Source organism: Lontra canadensis, unplaced genomic scaffold (assembly GCF_010015895.1).
Source record: "Lontra canadensis isolate GAN:19392208 unplaced genomic scaffold, GSC_riverotter_1.0 scaffold125, whole genome shotgun sequence".
Taxonomy (NCBI): Eukaryota; Metazoa; Chordata; class Mammalia; order Carnivora; family Mustelidae; genus Lontra; species Lontra canadensis.
In genome coordinates this window covers 3,340,663-3,359,762 of record NW_022631119.1, presented here as the reverse complement: position 1 = coordinate 3,359,762, position 19,100 = coordinate 3,340,663, and the positions used below count along the sequence as shown (strand labels likewise).

Sequence of the window (19,100 nt, the reverse complement as noted above, 5' to 3'; positions counted from 1 at the left end):
AGAAGAGAAGGGCAGTTTAGAAAGACCTGGAACTCATTCCCATCATTCACTAGAATGAGAGTGAGCAGGAGAAGAAACACTTGGTGAAGCAGAAAGTAAATAAGAACATTGAACATTCATATCCTAGAAAACAATGACTGTCTGATATAAAGGGGAAGAAGAAACATGAACTCACACAAGGCATGGCTTAGAATTGCAACTTATGAGTCCTCCTCTGGCTTCTCCTCATGGAGAAGTGCAGTCCTGAGAAGACAGGGAGAAAAAGGAAACCATGAAAAGAGGCCTACTTCTAAGTGACTAACTTAAGTATCACCTCCTCTTGTCATGATGCCTGGACCCTTTCACACCCCAAAATATATACTGAGATCTACAGAAGCCTAAACAATCATCACCTTCCCCAATTCCAGAAAACAGAAATGTAGAAGAATTAATTTATGCTAAACCAGTACCCAATCCCCATGATGTTGTTAGGATTTCCTGACCTGGTCTTAGCAGTTCATCTTTTATAACCTAGGGGACCCTGATCCAAATTTACCCAAGTAGTACCCACCTAAAGGACACCGATGGGGCCCTCAGGCTTTGAAATCATTTGTATCTATATAGGCCAATTCCTAGGAAAAACACTTTCCAATTACTAAGATCTGCCTCTTTCTCCCAGTTTCAACATACTATATAGCTCAGGTGCTTTCCTGGCTCCTTCTCACATTCCAATGCAAGAAAGCATGGTGAATACAAAACACAGGCTTCATTTAGGCCACATAAAATCTCACTACACTCACCCAGTAACAAAGGAACAAGTCCAAAGCACTTTCTAAGAGAAAACAACTGCCTATTGCACTGAATCATGGCCTTAGCTAAATTTTGGAACTCTGCTTAACATCATTTTGTCTCTAAACGTCCAGCTAAAGATGGTTTAAGAAAGTGGCTATACAAGAAATAATTTCCACCAAGCATATCATGTGCTCAATGCCTTAATCACATTAACATTTAATTGATTAGCAAACAGGTCTGTGAATGTAACCACCACCACCACCACCACCATTCTCTACCCCCACCAGCTCTAGCATCTTCATTTCTTTTTCTAACAGCTTTACTAACATATAATTCACATTTTATAAATTCATACTCTTAAAAATACAAGTTAATGGCTTTTAATATATTCACAGAAATGTGCAACCATCACCACTATCTAATTTTAGAATACTTTCTTTATCCAAAAATAAGGCCCATAAGCGTTAGCTATTAACTTCCATTCTCATTTCCGCAGATCCTGCAAACCACAATCTACTAATCTAATCTACTCTTGGTATCTACAGATTTGCCTATTGTACACAGTTTGTATAAATGAAACTATACAATATGTGTCTTTTGTGACTGGCTTCTTTCACATACAATAATGTTTCAAGGTTCATCTATGTTTCAGCGAGCATCAGAACTTCATGCCTACATATTGCCAAATAACATTCCAATGTATGGATCTTTTTCCCCCATTCATCAGTTGATGGACATTTGCACTGTTTACATCTTTTGTTACTATAAGTAATGCTATTGAGAACATTTAGCTATGTGTTTTTGTGTCGACATATATTTCATTTCTCTTAGATATACCTAGAAATGGATTTGTGGCATCATATGGTAACTCTATGTTTAACATTTTCAGGAACTGCCCAATTCTGTTCCAAAAACAGCTGCATCATCTTACAATTCCAGCAAAAATCTGTCAAAGTTCCAATTATCCCACATCCTCACCACCTTTTGGGGTTATAGTCATTCTTGTAAATTTGAAGTGGTATATCACTGTGATTTTGATTTGCATTTCCCTGATGATATTAACCATTTCTATCTCTTCTTTGGAAAAATATGTTTTCAAATTACTCACTCATTTTGAAAACCTGATTGTCTTTTTATTGTTGCTTTGTAATAATTCCTCATATATCCTAAATTACACTAAATCCTATATCCTAAAATACACTTCCTTAATTGAACATATAATCTGCACATTTTGGTCCCGTTTTGTGGATGGTATTCTCACTTATTTCATGGTGTCTTCTGAAGCTCAAAAGTTTTTAAATTTGCTAAAATCCGATTTATATAATTTTTGTTCCTTTGGTTGCTTGTGCTTTTGGTGTCATATAAAAGAAACCATTATCTAACCTAGGTAATGGAGATCTTTGTTTCCAAGGTTTTAGCTTTTTTTTTCCTTCAAGTTTTTATTTAAATTCCAGTTAATTAACATATAGTATAACATTAGTTTCAGGTATAGAATTTTGTATTTTGTAACTTACATACAAAACCCAGTGTTCATCACAATAAATGCCCTCAATACCCATCACCCATTTAACCCATCCTCCCACCGATCTTCCCTCCAGTAACCATCAGTTTGTTCTCTACAGTGAACGATCTGTTTTCCAGTTAGCCCCCTTTTCCACTTTTTCTCCTATGTTCATCTGTTTTGTTTCTTAAATTCCATATGAGTGAAATCATATGGTATTGTCTTTCTCTGACTGACTTATTTCAATTAGCCTAATACTATCAGCTCCACCGGTGTCGTTGCAAATGGCAAGATTTCATTCATTTTTATGAATGAGAAATATTCCACTGGATATATATACCACATTTTCTTTATCCATTCATCAATCAATGGACATTTTGGCCCTTTCCATAATTTGGGTACTGTTGATAATGCTGTGATAAACATCAGATGCGTGTATCCCTTTCTTTGGATCAGTATTTTTGTAGGGTTTTTTTTTTTTTAAGATTTTATTTATTTATTTGACAGAGATCACAAGTAGGCAGAGAGGCAGACAGAGAGAGAGGAGGAAGCAGGATTCCCACCGAGCCAAGAGCCCGATGTGGGGCTGGATTTCAGGATCCCCGGAATCACAACCTGAGCCAAAGGCAGAGGCTTTAACCCCCTGAGCCACCCAGGCGCCCCAGTATTTTTGTATCCTTTGGGTAAATACCTAGTAGTGCAATTGCTGGGTCATGGAGTAGCTCTATTTTTAACTTTTTGAGGAATCTCAATACTGTTTTCCAGAGTGGCTATACCAGTTTGCACCCACCAACAGTATAAGAGGGTTCCCCTTTTTTCTCATCCTTGCCCAACACCTGTTGTTTCTTGCATTGTCAAGTATAGCCATTCCAACTGGTGTGAGGTGATATCTCATTGTAGTTTTGATTTGTATTTCCCTGATGATGAGTGATGCTGAACATCTTTTCATGTGTCTATTAGCCATCTGGGTGTCTTCCTTGGAAAAGTGGTCTATTCATGTCTTCTCCCCATTTCTTAACTGGATTATTTGTTTTTTGGGTGTTTAGTTTGGTTAAGTTCTTCAAAGATTTTGGATACTAACCCTAGGTATGTCATTTGCAAATATCTTCTCCTGCTCCGTAAGCTGCCTTTTACTTTTGTTGATTGTTTCCTTTGCTGTGCAGAAGTTTTATTTTGATGAAGTCCTAACAGTTCATTTATGCTTTTGTTTCCTTTGACTCAGGAGACATATCTAGTAAGAAACTGCTACAGCCAATGTCCAAAGGGTTACTGTCTGTGTTCTCCTCTAGGATTTTGATGGATTCTTGTCTCACATTTACATCTTTCATCCATTTTGAATTAATCTTCATGTATGGTGCAAGAAAGTGGTCTGGTTTCATTCTTATGCATGTGGCTGTCCAATTTTCCCAACACCATTTGTTGAAGGGACTTTTTTCCATTGGATATTCTCTCCTGCTTTGTCAAAGATTAGCTGGCCATAGAGCTGAGGGTCCATCTCTGGGTTCTCTATTCTGTTCCACTGGTCTCATGTGTCTGTTTTTGTGCCAGTACCATGCCACCTTGATGATTACAGCTTTGTAATACAGCTTGAAGCCCGGAATTGTGATGCCTCCAGATCTGGTTCTCTTTTTCAGCATTACTTTGGCTATTTGGGGTCTTTTCTGATTCCATACAAATTTTAGGATTGTTTGTTCCAGCTCTGGGAGAAATGCTGATGATATTTTGATAGGGAATATATTAAATGTGTATTTAATATATTTAATTTATATATATATATTAATATATATAATTATATATATTATATATTTATATTTAATTTAATATATAATTTACTGCAGAATAGACATTTTAATAATATTCGTTCTTCCAATCCATGAGCATGGAACATTTTTCCATCTCTTTATGTCTCCCTCAATTTCCTTCGTAAGTGTTCTACAGCTTTCAGAGTACAGATCTTTTTACCTCCTTGGTTAGGCTTATTTCTTGGTATCTTATGATTTTTGGTGAAATTGTAAACGGGATCAATTCCTTGATTTCTCTTTCTGCTGCTCCACTGTTAGTGTATCAAAATGTAGCAGACTTCTGTGTGTTGATTTTATATAGTGCAACTCTGCTGAACTCCTGTATCAGTTCTAGCAATTTTTTGGTGGAGTCTTTTGGGTTTTCTACATAGAGTATCATGTTGTCTGCAAAGGGTGAAAATTTGACTTTTTCTTTGCCGATTTGGATGTCTTTTATTTCTTTTTGTTGTCTGACTGTTTTGCTTATATATATATTTTCCTACTATTTTCTGTTAATTGTTTTAAGTCTTAGATTTTTTTCTACACCAGGATAAAATGTCATTAGAGAAGGATGCGCAATTTGGGGTAACTTTAGTAGAAATCCCAGTTCAAGGGCATTTTCTTCTTTGATACTGTGATGTGCAATGTTCTTAGTAATAGACTCTTTTTTGGGAGTAGGATTTTGTAGGAGTTTTGACTAACTACAAAGTTAGAGAGTACAATTTCTCCGAAAACTACCCTCAACTGTGACATAAACTATAAGCTCCCCAAACCAACTAAAGCCAACTGACACTGAGAGTTTAAAACCACTCTCAAGCTCAAAATTCACTAGTACTCAGAAAGCTATTGTTCTCACAGTTACAGTTTATTATAGGAAAAAAAGATACAAATTAAAATCAACTTAAAGAAGAAACACATTGGGAGAAATACCAAATATGGAACTTCCATGTCTTTTTTCATAGAGTCAGGATGTATTACTCTCCTGACATCAATGTGTGATAAAATGCATGGAGTACTGCCAGCCATGCAAAGTCACCTGAGCCTCAATTTTTTAGTTTTTATGAGAGCTCTAGCTGTGGGAATGACTCCTTAATTGACCATGTTATTAATCTGTGTCCAGGTCAATTGATACCATGTGACCCAAAGCCCCCATTCTTCGTAACACTGTTGTCCTTTCTCACATGGCCAACCACTGCCCTAACACTATACAGGTGTGGCCAGTCCTCACCCTACAACATATTGTTAGATTATAATATGTGACCTAAGGCTTCCAAGCAAAGGTATCACATTTCAAGGGCCCAGAGATTACCTCCCAAAAGTAGTAAAAAGCCCAGACCTCTCTTTGGCAAGGCCAAACTCTTGGCTACATAAATTCTGTCACTTCTGAATCTGTGACATTCTTTTGGTTCTGAAAAGGATTTAGTTTCCAATACTTGATTCCTTTTTTCCTTTCACAATCATCCTTAAAGGCATGCCTTTTCTTTTTATGTTGCCTTCCCTCTCCTAAAGGAGTGGGCATTTCCTAAGAGTGCCACCTTTCAACTCACCATTTTCAAGAATCTTCATTTCAATCAAAAGGCAATGCTCCAGTTTAATAGGATCAGTCATGTTGTCAGTATTTTCCCACTCAAGATGGACCTCTATGTTCATGGGATTAAGTTATCCATTTTCTAACACTGCAATGTATCCCTTGCTTTTCTCTCCCTAACTCTTCAGTCTAGGATAGAAACCAGAGTTGATCTGCCTGTTTGGGGTATATATTTCTCCACTTACATAAAAACTGAAGTTTATAGTAACCTCTAGCTCTAAATAAGGCTGTAGGCATAGGCTGTTATATGCAGTTTTAATTGTTCTCCTTGTTGATTCATACGGCTTTTAAGGGCTATTTGGGAAAATATAAGCCCTCCTAATTTCTTTCAATTCTTTCAAAATTATAGAGAGAAAATCCAATGAAAATTGTGACATATAAAAACTGACCCATGGGGCACCTGGGTGGCTCAGTGGGTTAAGGCCTCTGCCTTCAGCTCAGGTCATGATCTCAGGGTCCTGGAATGGAGCCCTGCATCGGGCTCTCTGCTCAGCAGGGAGCTTGCTTCCCCCCACCCCCGCCTGCCTCTCTGCCTACTTGTGATCTCTCTGTCAAATAAATAAATAAAATCTTAAAAAAAAAACTGACCCAAATACTTTGAAATTTCATATTTGATATGGTGGCATCTTACATCAGTGGGGAATATATGGACCTTGAAAAAGATGATGATGAAATAACAAATCATTTGAAAAATGAAAAACTGCACTACTCCTCACAATATATCAGATTAAGCTCCAGATCAAGCTGCTTGTGAAATATAAAAATAGAGGGGGTACTTGGGTGGCTTAGTCAGTTAAGTGTCTGCCTTCAGCTCAGGTCATGATCCCAGGGTCCTGGGATCGAGCCCTGCATCCAGGCTCCTTGCTTCTCCCTCTCTTTCCCACTCGTGCTCTCTGTCACTATCTCTTTATGTATCTCTCTCATGTAAGTAAATAAAATCTTAAAAAAAAAAAAAAGAAATGTAAAAATTGAAATAATTTAAGAAGTAACGATGCCTGGATTTTTCTAAAATTCAGGAGTTAGAGAAATTTACCAAGCCATAACCAAATCTATAGGTAATAAGGGAATGATATTTAAGTACAAAAAAATTATTATTATTATTTTTTTTTAAACCCTACCCCTAAATGTGATGGTATTAGGAGGTAGGATTTTTTTTAAATTTCTTTATTTATTTGACAGAGAGAGAAATCACAAGTAGGCAGAGAGGCAGGCAGAGAGAGAAGGGGAAGCAGGCTCGCCACTGAGCAGAGAGCCCGATGTGGGGCTCGATCCCAGGACCCTGGGATCATGACCTGAGCCAAAGGCAGAGGCTTTAACCCACTGAGCCACCCAGGTGCCCCCCCAAATTATTTTAATTGGGAAAACATGATTAGCAAAAGAAAAGATAAATGACAATCTAGGAAAATGCGTTTGGAACTTATATTACAGAGAAAAGATTTAAAAAAAAACATATAAAATAGCTTTAAAAGCAGAAAAAGAATACTCCTATAGAACAATGGTCAACAGAAATGGACAGTTCATAGAAAAACAAATGCAAATACACTAAAGAATATAAGGAGATGCTCAACTTTGCTCACTATAACAGAAATGTTAATTAAAATTACAGTGAGAGACCAAAGTCATTGGAAAATATCCAAAAGTTTGCCAGTGTATTCTGTTGGACGACCCACTGGAAAACAGTAGTAAAATACTGATGGAGTAAATGCACATCTTCAAAGGCAGGGAATTTAGCAATAACCAGGAAATTACAGAAGCATTTAAGCAGTGATCCAGTTGTCCCACTCCTCATAATTCCTTTCAAAGATAAGCTAGCAGGGCATCTGGGTAGCTCAGTCAGTTAAGCAACTGACTCTTGGTATCAGCTCAGATCATGATCTCAGGGTCATGAAATCAAGCCCTGCATCAGGATCCGCGTTAAGCATATGCTTGAGATTATCTCTCCCTCTCCTTCTGACCCTCCCCTTCTCAGGTTCACTCTCTCTCCCTCTAAATAAAATCTTTTTTTTTAAAAAAAGGAAAAAAATAAAACAAAGCTAGCAACATTCCAAAAGATAAATGTTGTTGAACTTTGGGGTTTTGTTATGTTTTTTTTACCTTTTTAAAGATTTTATTTATTTACTTGACAGAGACAAAGAGCACAAGCAGGCAGACCAGCAGACAGACAGAGAGGGAGAAGCAGGCTCCCCGCTGAGCAGAGAGCTGGACATGGGGCTTGCTCCAATGACACTAGGATCATGACCCAAATGCTAACTGAGCCACCCAGGCGTCTCTGAACTTTTTAAAATTTATATATTTTGTTGATTTTCTTTTCTTAATAACTTTAGAATACTTCCACATTTTGTCGTTTCCCAGTAGACAATCATATTATCTGCTAATCAATTTTCTGTTGCTTTTCAATGGTTTTTGTCTAGTTTTAGTGCAGTGCTTATAATCTGAAATAAATGTTGAATAGAAGTAGAGCCATCACTCTTTTTTCCTGATTTTTATTTAAGGGCATACATTTTTTAAAACAAGTTTGTTGATTTTAATTTGATCTCCCTGATGGCTAGTGATGATGAACATTTTTTTATGTGTCTGATAGCCATTTGTATGTCTTCATTGGAGAAGTGTCTGTTCATATCTTCTGCCCATTTTTTGATATGATTGTCTGTTTTGTGTCTGTTGAGTTTGAGGAGTTCTTTATAGATCCTGGATATCAACCTTTTGTCTGTACTGTCATTTGCAAATATCTTCTCCCATTCCGTGGGTTGCCTCTTTGTTTTCTTGACTGTTTTCTTTGCTGTGCAGAAACTTTTGATTTTGATGAAGTCCCAAAAGTTCATCTTCGCTTTTGTTTCCTTTGCCTTTGGAGACATATCTTGAAAGAAGTTGCTGTGGCTGATATCAAAGAGATTACTGCCTATGTTCTCCTCTAGGATTCTGATGGATTCCTGTCTCACGTTGAGGTCTTTTATCCATTTTGAGTTTATCTTTGTGTATGGTGTAAGAGAATGGTCGAGTTTCATTCTTCTACATATAGCTGTCCAGTTTTCCCAGCACCATTTATTGAAGAGACTGTCTTTTTTCCACTATATTTTTTCCTGTTTTGTCGAAGATTATTTGACCATAAAGTTGAGGGTCCATATCTGGGCTCTCTGTTCCACTGGTCTATGTGTCTGTTTTTATGCCAGCATCATGCTGTCTTGGTGATCACAGCTTTGTAGTAAAGCTTGAAATCAGGTAACGTGATGCCCCCAGTTTTATTTTTGTTTTTCAACATTTCCTTAGTGATTCGGGGGGTCTCTTCTGATTCCATACAAATTTTTGGATTATTTGCTCCAGCTCTTTGAAAAATGCCGGTGGAATTTTGATCAGAATGGCATTAAAAGTATAGATTGCTCTAGGCAGTGGAGACATTTTAACAATGTTTATTCTTCCGATCCAAGAGCATGGAATGGTCTTCCATCTTTTTGTGTCTTCTTCAATTTCTTTCATGAGTGTTTTATAGTTCCTCGAGTACAGATCCTTTACCTCTTTGGTTAGGTTTATTCCCAGGTATCTTATGGTTCTTGGTGCTATCATAAATGGAATCGATTCTCTAATTTCCCTTTCTGTGTTTTCATTGTTAGTGTACAAGAAAGCCACTGATTTCTGTACATTGACTTTGTACCCTGCCACGTTACTGAATTGCTGTATGAGTTCTAGTAGTATGGGGGTGGAGTCTTTTGGGTTTTCCATACAAAGAATCATGTCATCTGCGAAGAGAGAGAGTTTGACTTCTTCATTGCCCATTTGGATACCTTTTATTTCTCTTTGTTGTCTGATTGCTGTTGCTAGGACTTCTAATACTATGTTGAACAAGAGTGGTGAGAGTGGGCATCCCTGTCGTGTTCCTGATCTCAACGGGAAGGCTGCAAGCTTTTTCCCATTGAGGATGATATTTGCTGTGGGTCTTTCATAGATAGATTTTATGAAGTTCAGGAACGTTCCCTCTATCCCTATACTTTGAAGCGTTTTAATCAGGAACGGATGCTGGATTTTGTCAAATGCTTTTTCTGCATCAATTGAGAGGACCATGTGGTTCTTCTCTCTTCTCATATTAATTTGTTCTATCACACTGATTGATTTGCGAATGTTGAACCATCCTTGTAGCCCAGGAATGAATCCCACCTGGTCATGGTGGATAATCTTTTTAATGTGCTGTTGGATCCTGTTTGCTAGGATCTTGTTGAGAATCTTAGCATCCATATTCATCAGTGATATTGGTCTGAAATTCTCCTTTTTGGTAGGGTCTTTGTCTGGTTTGGGGATCAGGGTAATGCTGGCTTCATAGAAAGAGTCTGGAAGTTTTCCTTCTGCTTCAATTTTTTGAAACAGCTTCAGGAGAACAGGTGTTATTTCTTCTTTGAAAGTTTGGTAGAATTCCCCAGGGAATCCATCAGGTCCTGGGCTCTTGTGTTTTGGGAGGTTTTTGATCACTGCTTCAATCTCGTTACTAGATACCAGTCTATTCAGGTTCAATTTTGGGAGTTTATAGTTTTCCAGGAATGCATCCGTTTCATCTATGTTGCTTAGCTTCCTCAAGAAATTAAAAATAGAGCTTCCCTATGACCCTGCAATTGCACTACTGGGTATTTACCCCAAAGATACAGATGTAGTGAAAAGAAGGGCCATCTGTACCCCAATGTTTATAGCAGCAATGGCCACAGTCGTCAAACTGTGGAAAGAACCAAGATGCCCTTCAACGGACGAATGGGTAAGGAAGATGTGGTCCATATACACTATGGAGTATTATGCCTCCATCAGAAAGGATGAATACCCAACTTTTGTAGCAACATGGATGGGACTGGAAGAGATGATGCTGAGTAAAATAAGTCAAGCAGAGAGAGTCAATTATCATATGGTTTCACTTATTTGTGGAGCATAACAAATAGCATGGAGGACAAGAGGAGTTAGAGAGGAGAAGGGAGTTGGGGGAAATTGGAAGGGGAGGTGAACCATGAGAGACTATGGACTCTGAAAAACAATCTGAGGGGTTTGAAGCGGCGGGGGGTGGGAGGTTGGGGGAACCAGGTGGTGGGTATTAGAGAGGGCACGGATTGCATGGAGCACTGGGTATGGTGCAAAAACAATGAATACTGTTATGCTGAAAATTAAAAAAAAATTAAAATAAATAAAATAAAATAGTAAAAAAAAACAAGTTTGTTGAGATTTAATTCACTTGCCATAGAATTCACATTTTTAAGTGTACAAGTCAATGGTTTTTAGTATATTCACCGACTCCAGTACCACAATCAGTTTTAGAACATTTTCATTATCCCAGAAGAAAGCCTGCAACCATTAGTCATCATTCCTCCAGCCTATTTTCCAAAGCAGCCACACCATGTTATATTCTCTTCATATTTATATTCTCTTTATATTTTATATTCTCACCAGTTGTGTATGAAGGTTCTAATTTCTTAACCTTTTTTTTTCTTTTAAGAGAGAGAGAACACATGCGTGTAAGCAGGAGTTGGAATAGGGGATAGAGGCTCCACGCTCAGGGCAGAGCCAACGCAGGGCTTGATATCCCCACCCTGAGATCATGACCTGAACAAAAGAGTCTACTATGCCACCTAGAGGTCCCTCTTCACATTCTTCCTCGTTTTTTGTGTGGTTTTTTTTTTTTTTAAGATTTTATTTATTTATTTATTTGATGCAGAGAGACAGTGAGAGAGGGAACACAACCAGGGGAGTGGGAGAGGGGAAAGCAGGCTTCCCACTGAACAGGGAGCCTGACGTGGGACTCGATCCCAGGACCCTGGGATCACCAACAGAGCCAAAGGCAGATGCCTAATGACTGAGCCACCCAGGCACCTCTCTTCACATCCTTCTTAACATTTGTTACAATGTCTTTTCTATTGTAGCCATTTTAGTCAATGTGAGTGATAGTGCACTGTGGTTTTGATTTGTATTTTCCTGATCCCTAAAGATGCTGACAATCTTGGCATATGCTTAATAGCAATTTATCTATCTTCTTTGGAGAAATGTTATTCAGATACTTAGGCCATTTTTAATTGAGTTGTTTAACTTTTTATTATTAGGTTGTAGTATATCTTTATATATGCTGGGCACAAGTCCCTCATCAGAAAAATGATTTGCAAGAATTCTGTCCCATAATGTATGTGGGTTGTCTCTGATCTTCTTGACAAGTGCTGTTTGAAGCACGGAAAGTTTTTAATTTTGACGAAGTCCATTTATCTACTTTTCATTTTGTTGCTTATGGTGTACATAAACACATCTAAAGCACACTAATGTGCTTTCTTACAGTAGATTTTAAAAGACAGAATAAACATAAGATAGAAAAAGTGACTACTTATAGGTAGAAAGTATAAACTGTTAAGGAAGAGATAAAATTAAACCTTGATGTGCAGATTTGACTTTGGGGCCACATATTTACTTTATATAATTATAGGAAAAAATTAAATTTTAAAAGAGCCATCTCTAAAAATTAAAAGTAAAACAAGCAAATCTGTGATTCCAACTTGTGGCATAACATCTCAAGAGGAACCATTCCAAATGACTCTAGCATACAGTAATTTGATTCCATATCCCCAGTGGAATATACCCTAAAGAACGAGAAGATTATAATAAACAAAGAAAACAAACAAAAACAGAAGACTGTTTTCAGTAGTCAAATCACTGAATATTATTATTTTGAGTGTTCTTCATAGAGTGGGGAATAAAGAATCATAATATTTCTTCCAAACTTTGTAAAGTGTGGAATAAAGAACTGTTGTTTTCTGTTCCATGATCCTATCCAGAACACATTACATGAACTCATATCTCTAAGCTCCTTGGGGTTGTGACATTTATTTTTTAATCTTTTAAAAGATACATATATACTAGCTTTGTAAAGCCACAGAAACAATGATCAACCCGGTAGCAATGAAAGTCCTAGTACCTAGAATATAGTCTTGAAATGCTGTTTCCATTAATATGAAGGAGGCTTGAATCAGGAAATGAATAAGAACCTAGAACACGGTAATAATGCTTGATTTTTGGCTTTCTTTACAATTTATTTCATTAAATTTAATTCAATACAATTCAAGTACTCCGGATCCCTGCCACGGGAAAAGTCCTATTAGGGGCATTATTTAGCCAATGAGTTCAGAAACAGAGGGTAGAAATGCATAAGAATAAAATAACACATATTAATGTGAGTCTTCTGTTTTTCTTTTTCTCTCAAATGTAACTCCAATAAATTCCATCTATCCATCTATTTATCCTGAATAAGTTATCAAGTCTATAAAAGCCCTTTCCACATAAAAGGTGAGGTTCTGATTAGAAATATTATTAGAAATCTGACAACTGCTTGGAAACAAAGTAACAGCATTTCTCTTTCAGAATGGGTATTATAGGAAATTTGATTTCCATTAAGTGTGTGTTGTGAAGGTATGTATGTGGGCAGCGTTTGCTTAAAAATTGCAGCTGGCACCTACTCTCTAAAAATGAAATCATTTCTTTTTTTTAAAGATTTTATTTATTTGAGAGACAGAGTTCAAGCGAGAGAGCATAACAGGTGGGAGGGTCAGAGGAAGAAGCAGACTACCCACTGAGCTGGGAGCCTGTCGCAGGGCTCCAGTCCCAGGACTCCAGGGTCATGAACTGAGCCCAAGGCAGTCGGTCAATTGACTGACCCATCCAGGCACCCAAAATGAAATCTTTTTTTTAGCATTCACTAAATCAGATATTGAATTTCACCTTTTAAACTCTGCTCCTATTTGGTATACCACTTGTCTGATTTTGGAAATACAGTTTTATTGGAACTTAGCCGCGTCCTTTTGTTTATGTATTATATATGGTTGCTTTCACTCTACAACAATCTTGAGTAGTTGCAACTGAGAACATGTGTCCCATAAACCTAAAACACTAACTATATCACCCTTTGCAGAAATTTTATCAACTCCTGACTGAGAAGATCTACTGAAAACCAAGAAAGCAAAGACTAAGATCAAGTCAAAAGAACCTAAGAGCCAACCTGAATAGGCTCCAAATGGTAAATACGGCACAATACTAATTTAAGTATACATAAATGAAACAACTGCAATAGACTAAAACATGTAAGTATATAAAAATCCATACTTCTATAATGATAGTAAAAAATAACAATCACCGATACCCAGGAAAGAATGCTAGCAAACCATCATTTCATTATGGTTCATTACTTCCTCATTTTAAAAACTGTTAAGTTAGGAGAAAAAAAAAATCTGTCCTGCCTCCCTTAAGAAATCTGTACCTCAAGGTAACCAATCAGTTCATACAGAAAATTTTCACTATATATAATTATTCCAGTTAAAGAATAAAAATATAATTAATTTGACTATAACTATTTAGCAATCTCTAATGAAATAATAATAGAAAATATCACAAAAAGAGTCAAGAAGACACTATGTGTCTCTTCATGGAAGTATACATTAGCATTAGTGTAGCCATTGTGCCCCCAAAAAAGGGCGGGGGGTGGAAATGGAGAGAACCCACCTGAACCAGATCAAGCCTCTACATCCAATCTCTAACTAGAGAAATATAGAAAAAAATGTTAAAGATGACATATTGTGGGAAACTTTACTGGACAAATCACTCAGCTTCTTCAACAAATATGTTCCAAGGAAAGACAGAAAAAGAATAAGAATGAGGGGTGCCCAGGGGTGCCTGGGTGGCTCAGTCAGTTAAGTGTCTGCCTTCGGCTCAGGTCATGATGCCAGGGTCCTGGGATGGAGCCCCACATCAGGCTCCCCACTCAGCAGAGAGCCTGCTTCTCTCTCTCCCTCTGTTGCTCCCCCAGCTTACGTGCTCTCTCCCTGTCAAATAAAGAAAACCTTAAAAAAAAAAAAAAAAAAGAATGAGGGCACCTGGGTGGCTCAATTGGTTGGGCATCTGATGCTTGGTTCCAGCTCTGGTGACGATCTGGTGGTCATGGGATCGAGCCCGGGATCCTGGTCCATGGGGAGTCCACTTCTGATTCTCTGTCTCCCTCTGCCCCTCCCCCCACCCACATGCACGCTCTCTCTCTCTCTCAAATAAGAATAAAAAACTATAGATAAAAACAAAGAAACTACAGATTTTTAAAAATACTTTATTAAAAGACTTATGAACCAATCACAACACACGGATCACATGGATCTTATTTGGGCCCAGATTCAAAGAAATCTTGAAATTAAAAATAAAGTTATTTGCCTTGTGGGGAAATCTAAATCTAAGGAAATACTACTTATTTTTTTAAGGAGAATAATGGTATTTGATTAAGTTTTTAAAAGACTATCATTTATATACACATTTATGGATGGAACAATACAGCTTCTGGTATGTGCTTCAAAATAATCCTAGGTAGATAGACATACAGATTAAACAAGACCGGTCATGAGTCAATTATCACTGAAACTGAGCAAAGTGGTGCATAGACATTCATTACTGTTTTGTCTATTTTTGTACATGTTTGGATTTTTTACAATGAAGAGTTAAGGAAAACGGTGATCAGAGCTTAGTAAATTGATTCTACTACACACAAAAATCAGGTAACAACCGCATAGCTTGAAAAACTCTATAAAAGCATATTAACAATTTCCTTTAATTTTTCAACAACGAGCAAAATACCCTGAATAAAACATAAAATCAGAAAATATTATTTAGAAAAGTGATAATGCAAGAGACAACACAGCAAAAACTATTAAAATTTAAAGTACACATAAACACCTGAGAAACTAGCATTCATTCTACCAACAAACTCATTGATAGGCTAAATTCAAGGATATTTATCCCACCATTGTTTATAACAGCAAAAGATTCATAGCCAGCTGAAAGTTCATTAATAAGGATTAATTCTTAAAATTATGGAATCATGTAATACTGTGCAGCGATAAATGAAGTCCTTCATGTACTAATGGATGTACAGAATTCCCCTGGAAGTACTCAGGAACCTAGGCACACTGGTTGCCTTCTAAGTAGGAAAAGCTTGTGAGGGTGGGGGTGGGGGGGCAGCTAAGAAAGAGAATTCACTGTATACTCTTTTGAACCTGTTAAATACTTAGAGAATGATCTCTTAAACAATAAAATTGAAAATACTCAAAGTGAAAGCTTTCAAATTTCTCTCTAAGAGATGTATTTCATTCCTTCAAATCATTCAAAAATCTTAGAAGGAGCAAAATGGAGTGGAATAACCTCTTTGGGGCCAGACTTTGAGTCCATTCCATTATTATTCTTTGGAATAGCCAGGCCCAAAGACCAAAATACTAAAAGGATCTTTGTTAATGGAGTTTCAAAAGAAAGCAAGCAAATATTCCCATATCGTGAAAAACCAGAAAACACTTCAGAGACGAAAGAATAACAATTTACCTTGGACTAAACTGAGTTGTCCAACATGAGCTCTTCCCTTAGTCTCTGGTCACCTGTATAAGCCAAGTCCATTAACTGGTAAGGGATGAAGAAGCATAAGGAAAAGGGACAAAACCTTTCCTTGAGCCCAGACTGACTTTGCCCTCTTTTTCAGAAAAAAGGAGTACTCTTGTGCAACCCCTGGGTACGAAGGAACCAGAACTTCTTGCACAACCCACCGAAATTCCAAGCACCAAGGAACTAGAATTTCTTGCACAGCCTCCAAGGACCCAAGATTAACTCTATAGCTGGCATCAAGTCCGCATGTGATCAAGAAACATCACAAACCAGTGTAGCTGGGTGGCTCAGTCGGTTAAGCAGCTGCCTTCGGGTCAGGTCAGGATCCCAGATTCCTGGAATCGAGCCCCCATCAGGCTGCTTGCAGAGCGGGGGGCCTGCTTCTTCTCTGCCTGCCATTCCCCCTGCTTGAGCTTGCGCTCTCTCTCGCTCAGTCGGTGTGTCAAATAAATAAAATCTTTAAAAGAAAAATGTCACGGACCACTGCACTCCCTTAAGTGATTAAACCCCTTTAAAAATCTCTGGACCCAAAATAAATAGCAAAACAAACAAAATCTCTGGGCCAGGAAGAAACCTGAGCTGGGCTTTGGACAAGAGTCGGCCTTCTTCCCGAGTGGTCGGCCTTCCTCAAAAGGAATTTGACTTCTTTCCAGTCAAAACTCCAGCCACCAATAGTACAATCTCGGTTTCTGCAACGCAGCCGGCCAGAGACCCCACAACTACAAGCTTCCAGAAACCTTCAAACCCACAACTGGCCTCAGGGTGACCATTTCTCTATCACTGCTCCCCCCACCCCATTCGGCTCCCGGATAGACACAGTTGGGAAGCGCTAGACTCCTAACGACATAATTAAAGCAGGAGTCAGTTTCACAGCTTTCACAAGCACTCACACAGCTGGAGACATTATTACCACGCCTTCGTGAGGTCACACATAATCATGCAGTCCCACAGGCACATTATGTCACACACTCACACAATAACGTGTGAAGGCCTGAGGATCCGCACGCGACCGCTCACGGTCCCCGCCCGGGCTAAGACGCGCCTCACCTTCAGCTTCCCTGGCGCCAGGCTCCCGGGCCGCCTCACCGGAGCGAACCCACCGGCCGCGCTTCCTCCGCCGGGGCGCTGTGCAGTTCGCTCCAGCATAACGGCGCCGACCACCTTAGAAGGAAGTGACGTTACCCCTGGAGGCCTCTGGAAAGTGTAGTCCAGAACACGAAAGACCCCAGAGAGCCTTCGACCCGAGTAATCGTTACCGGGCGCCAGCCTGCAACCGGGTGCTCCTCCACTCTTAAGACAAATCGCTGCGACCCCGCAGTCGCCGCTGCGCACCCGTCACCCCAACTCGCCTTCAGCAGGACGTTTATTTCCGCCCCGGGGACTTCTGGGACTTGTAGTGTCGCCTAGGAGCCCCGGAGGGCGGAGCGGGGCGATGGAGAACCCTCAGCCCCAGCCTGGAGCTGGCTGCCGGAGATGCCGCGACATAGCCGGGTCGGGGGTGGAGATCCGAGTCTGAAGAGTGGAGGAATGCCTGGGCTCTAACTGCGGCCAGGCTTAGTGGGGCAGGAGAGAGAGGTAGAGGGAGGTTTTAGTGCTGGTGAGAGTGTTTGCTTCGATTTATGATCTTGGGTGTGGTTGTGTTGCTGTGCCTGTTTTACGATTTAAAAAAAAAAGGGGGGGGGGTGCCTGGGTGCTTCAGTGGGTTAAGGCCTCTGCCTTCAGCTCAGGTCATGATCTCAGGGTCCTGGGATGGAGCCCCGCATCGGGCTCTCTGCTCAGCAGGGAGCCTGCTTCCCTCTCTCTCTCTCTGCCTGCCTCTCTGCCTACTTGTGATCTCTCTCTCTCTCTGTCAAATAAATAAAATAAAATCTTAAAAAAAAAAAAAAGCTGAGTGTTTAAAAGTACAGTTTTTGAATGTCACATACAAAAAAGTGCCCAAATCATTAGAATAAAGCCGGATGCATTTTCATAGATTGTCCAGAGTTGTGTACTCGTGTAGCATCCCCGAAGTCCCCACCTGTCACCTGTAAAGGTCTCCATCTGATTTACAATATAGTTTTGCCTGATTTTGAGCTTTACATAAATGCTATCATATTGTATGTACACTTTTACCCCTTGAGTCTGACTTCTTTTGCCAAATATTGTTTGTGAGATTAATCGGTAAAGTTTATTTATTCTCATTCTTGACAGTCTTGGCTTGTTTTCAGCTTGGGGCTACTAGGAATAGTGCTCCATGAACATTCTTGTTTGTAGTCTTTTGCTGTGTATATGTGTCATCTTGGTTACATATATATCTAGGAGGGGCATTGCTGGATCATAGGTTACACATATGTTTAGCTATAGTAGATATTGCCAGACGTTTTCTGAAGTGGTTCCCCTACTGTAATTCCACCAGCTCTGTATTATAGTTCGAATTGTTCCGCATCCTAGCAACTTAATATTGTATGCCTTTTGTTTTTTAAACTTTCTGGTGGGTGGGTGGTTGTTTTGAATACCCCTGATGTATACATTTGTATATCTTCTGTAACAGGCAAAGATACTCAACCAGCTTTAGCATTTACTGTGGATAAACAAGAGAAGGTCCGAGAGGATTTAGGTCCCCTTGCAGAGGTGTGTGTTGTATGTATTGGTGTCGATCCAACATCTTCAGTACTGCCTCTCTTTCCAAACCTTGCCCCTTTAAGAAGAAATAGGAGGGGTGCCTGGGTGGCTCATTTGGTTAAGCCCCAGCTCTTGATATCAGCTCAGGTCATGATCTCAGGGTTGAGAGGTGGAGTTCCACTTGACTCTGTGCTGAGTGTGGAGCCTGCTTAAGATTCTCTCTCTCTCCTTCTCCCTCTGCCCCTGCCCCTGTGTGCTTGCACACATGCATGGGCATACACACTTTCTCTCTTAAAAAAAAAAAAAAAAAAGAAAGGGAAGGGAAGGAAAGAAAGGAAAAAGAATAGGAAAGGGGTAGAGGCAAATTTTTAGCCTCCATCCTGAAGAGGGACCCAAGGCCACATGCATTAGTCCAGGTATGTTGGGGACTTGACAGTGACCAAGTTTGCCA

General features: G+C 39.1%; 1 protein-coding gene across 2 annotated transcripts in view; it reads right to left on the bottom strand.

The window, feature by feature from the left end:
- The window catches only part of LOC116857739 (zinc finger protein 420-like), a 98,695-nt gene extending 81,194 nt beyond the window's left edge, over positions 1–17,501 (bottom strand). Inside the window, exons 1-2 of one of the 2 annotated variants that reach the window (XM_032842122.1) lie at positions 17,096–17,501; positions 176–243 (exon numbers count right to left, since the gene is read on the bottom strand). Coding sequence is in view for 1 of the 2 variants with exons in the window: in XM_032842124.1 (XP_032698015.1) it covers positions 176–184 (9 nt within the window). In the remaining variant the exon portion in view is untranslated. Of the gene's footprint in view, positions 1–175; positions 244–15,991; positions 16,360–17,095 lie in introns of those variants that run through there. The other variant, XM_032842124.1, reaches the window with a different exon arrangement.
- Positions 17,502–19,100: the final 1,599 nt, after the last annotated feature.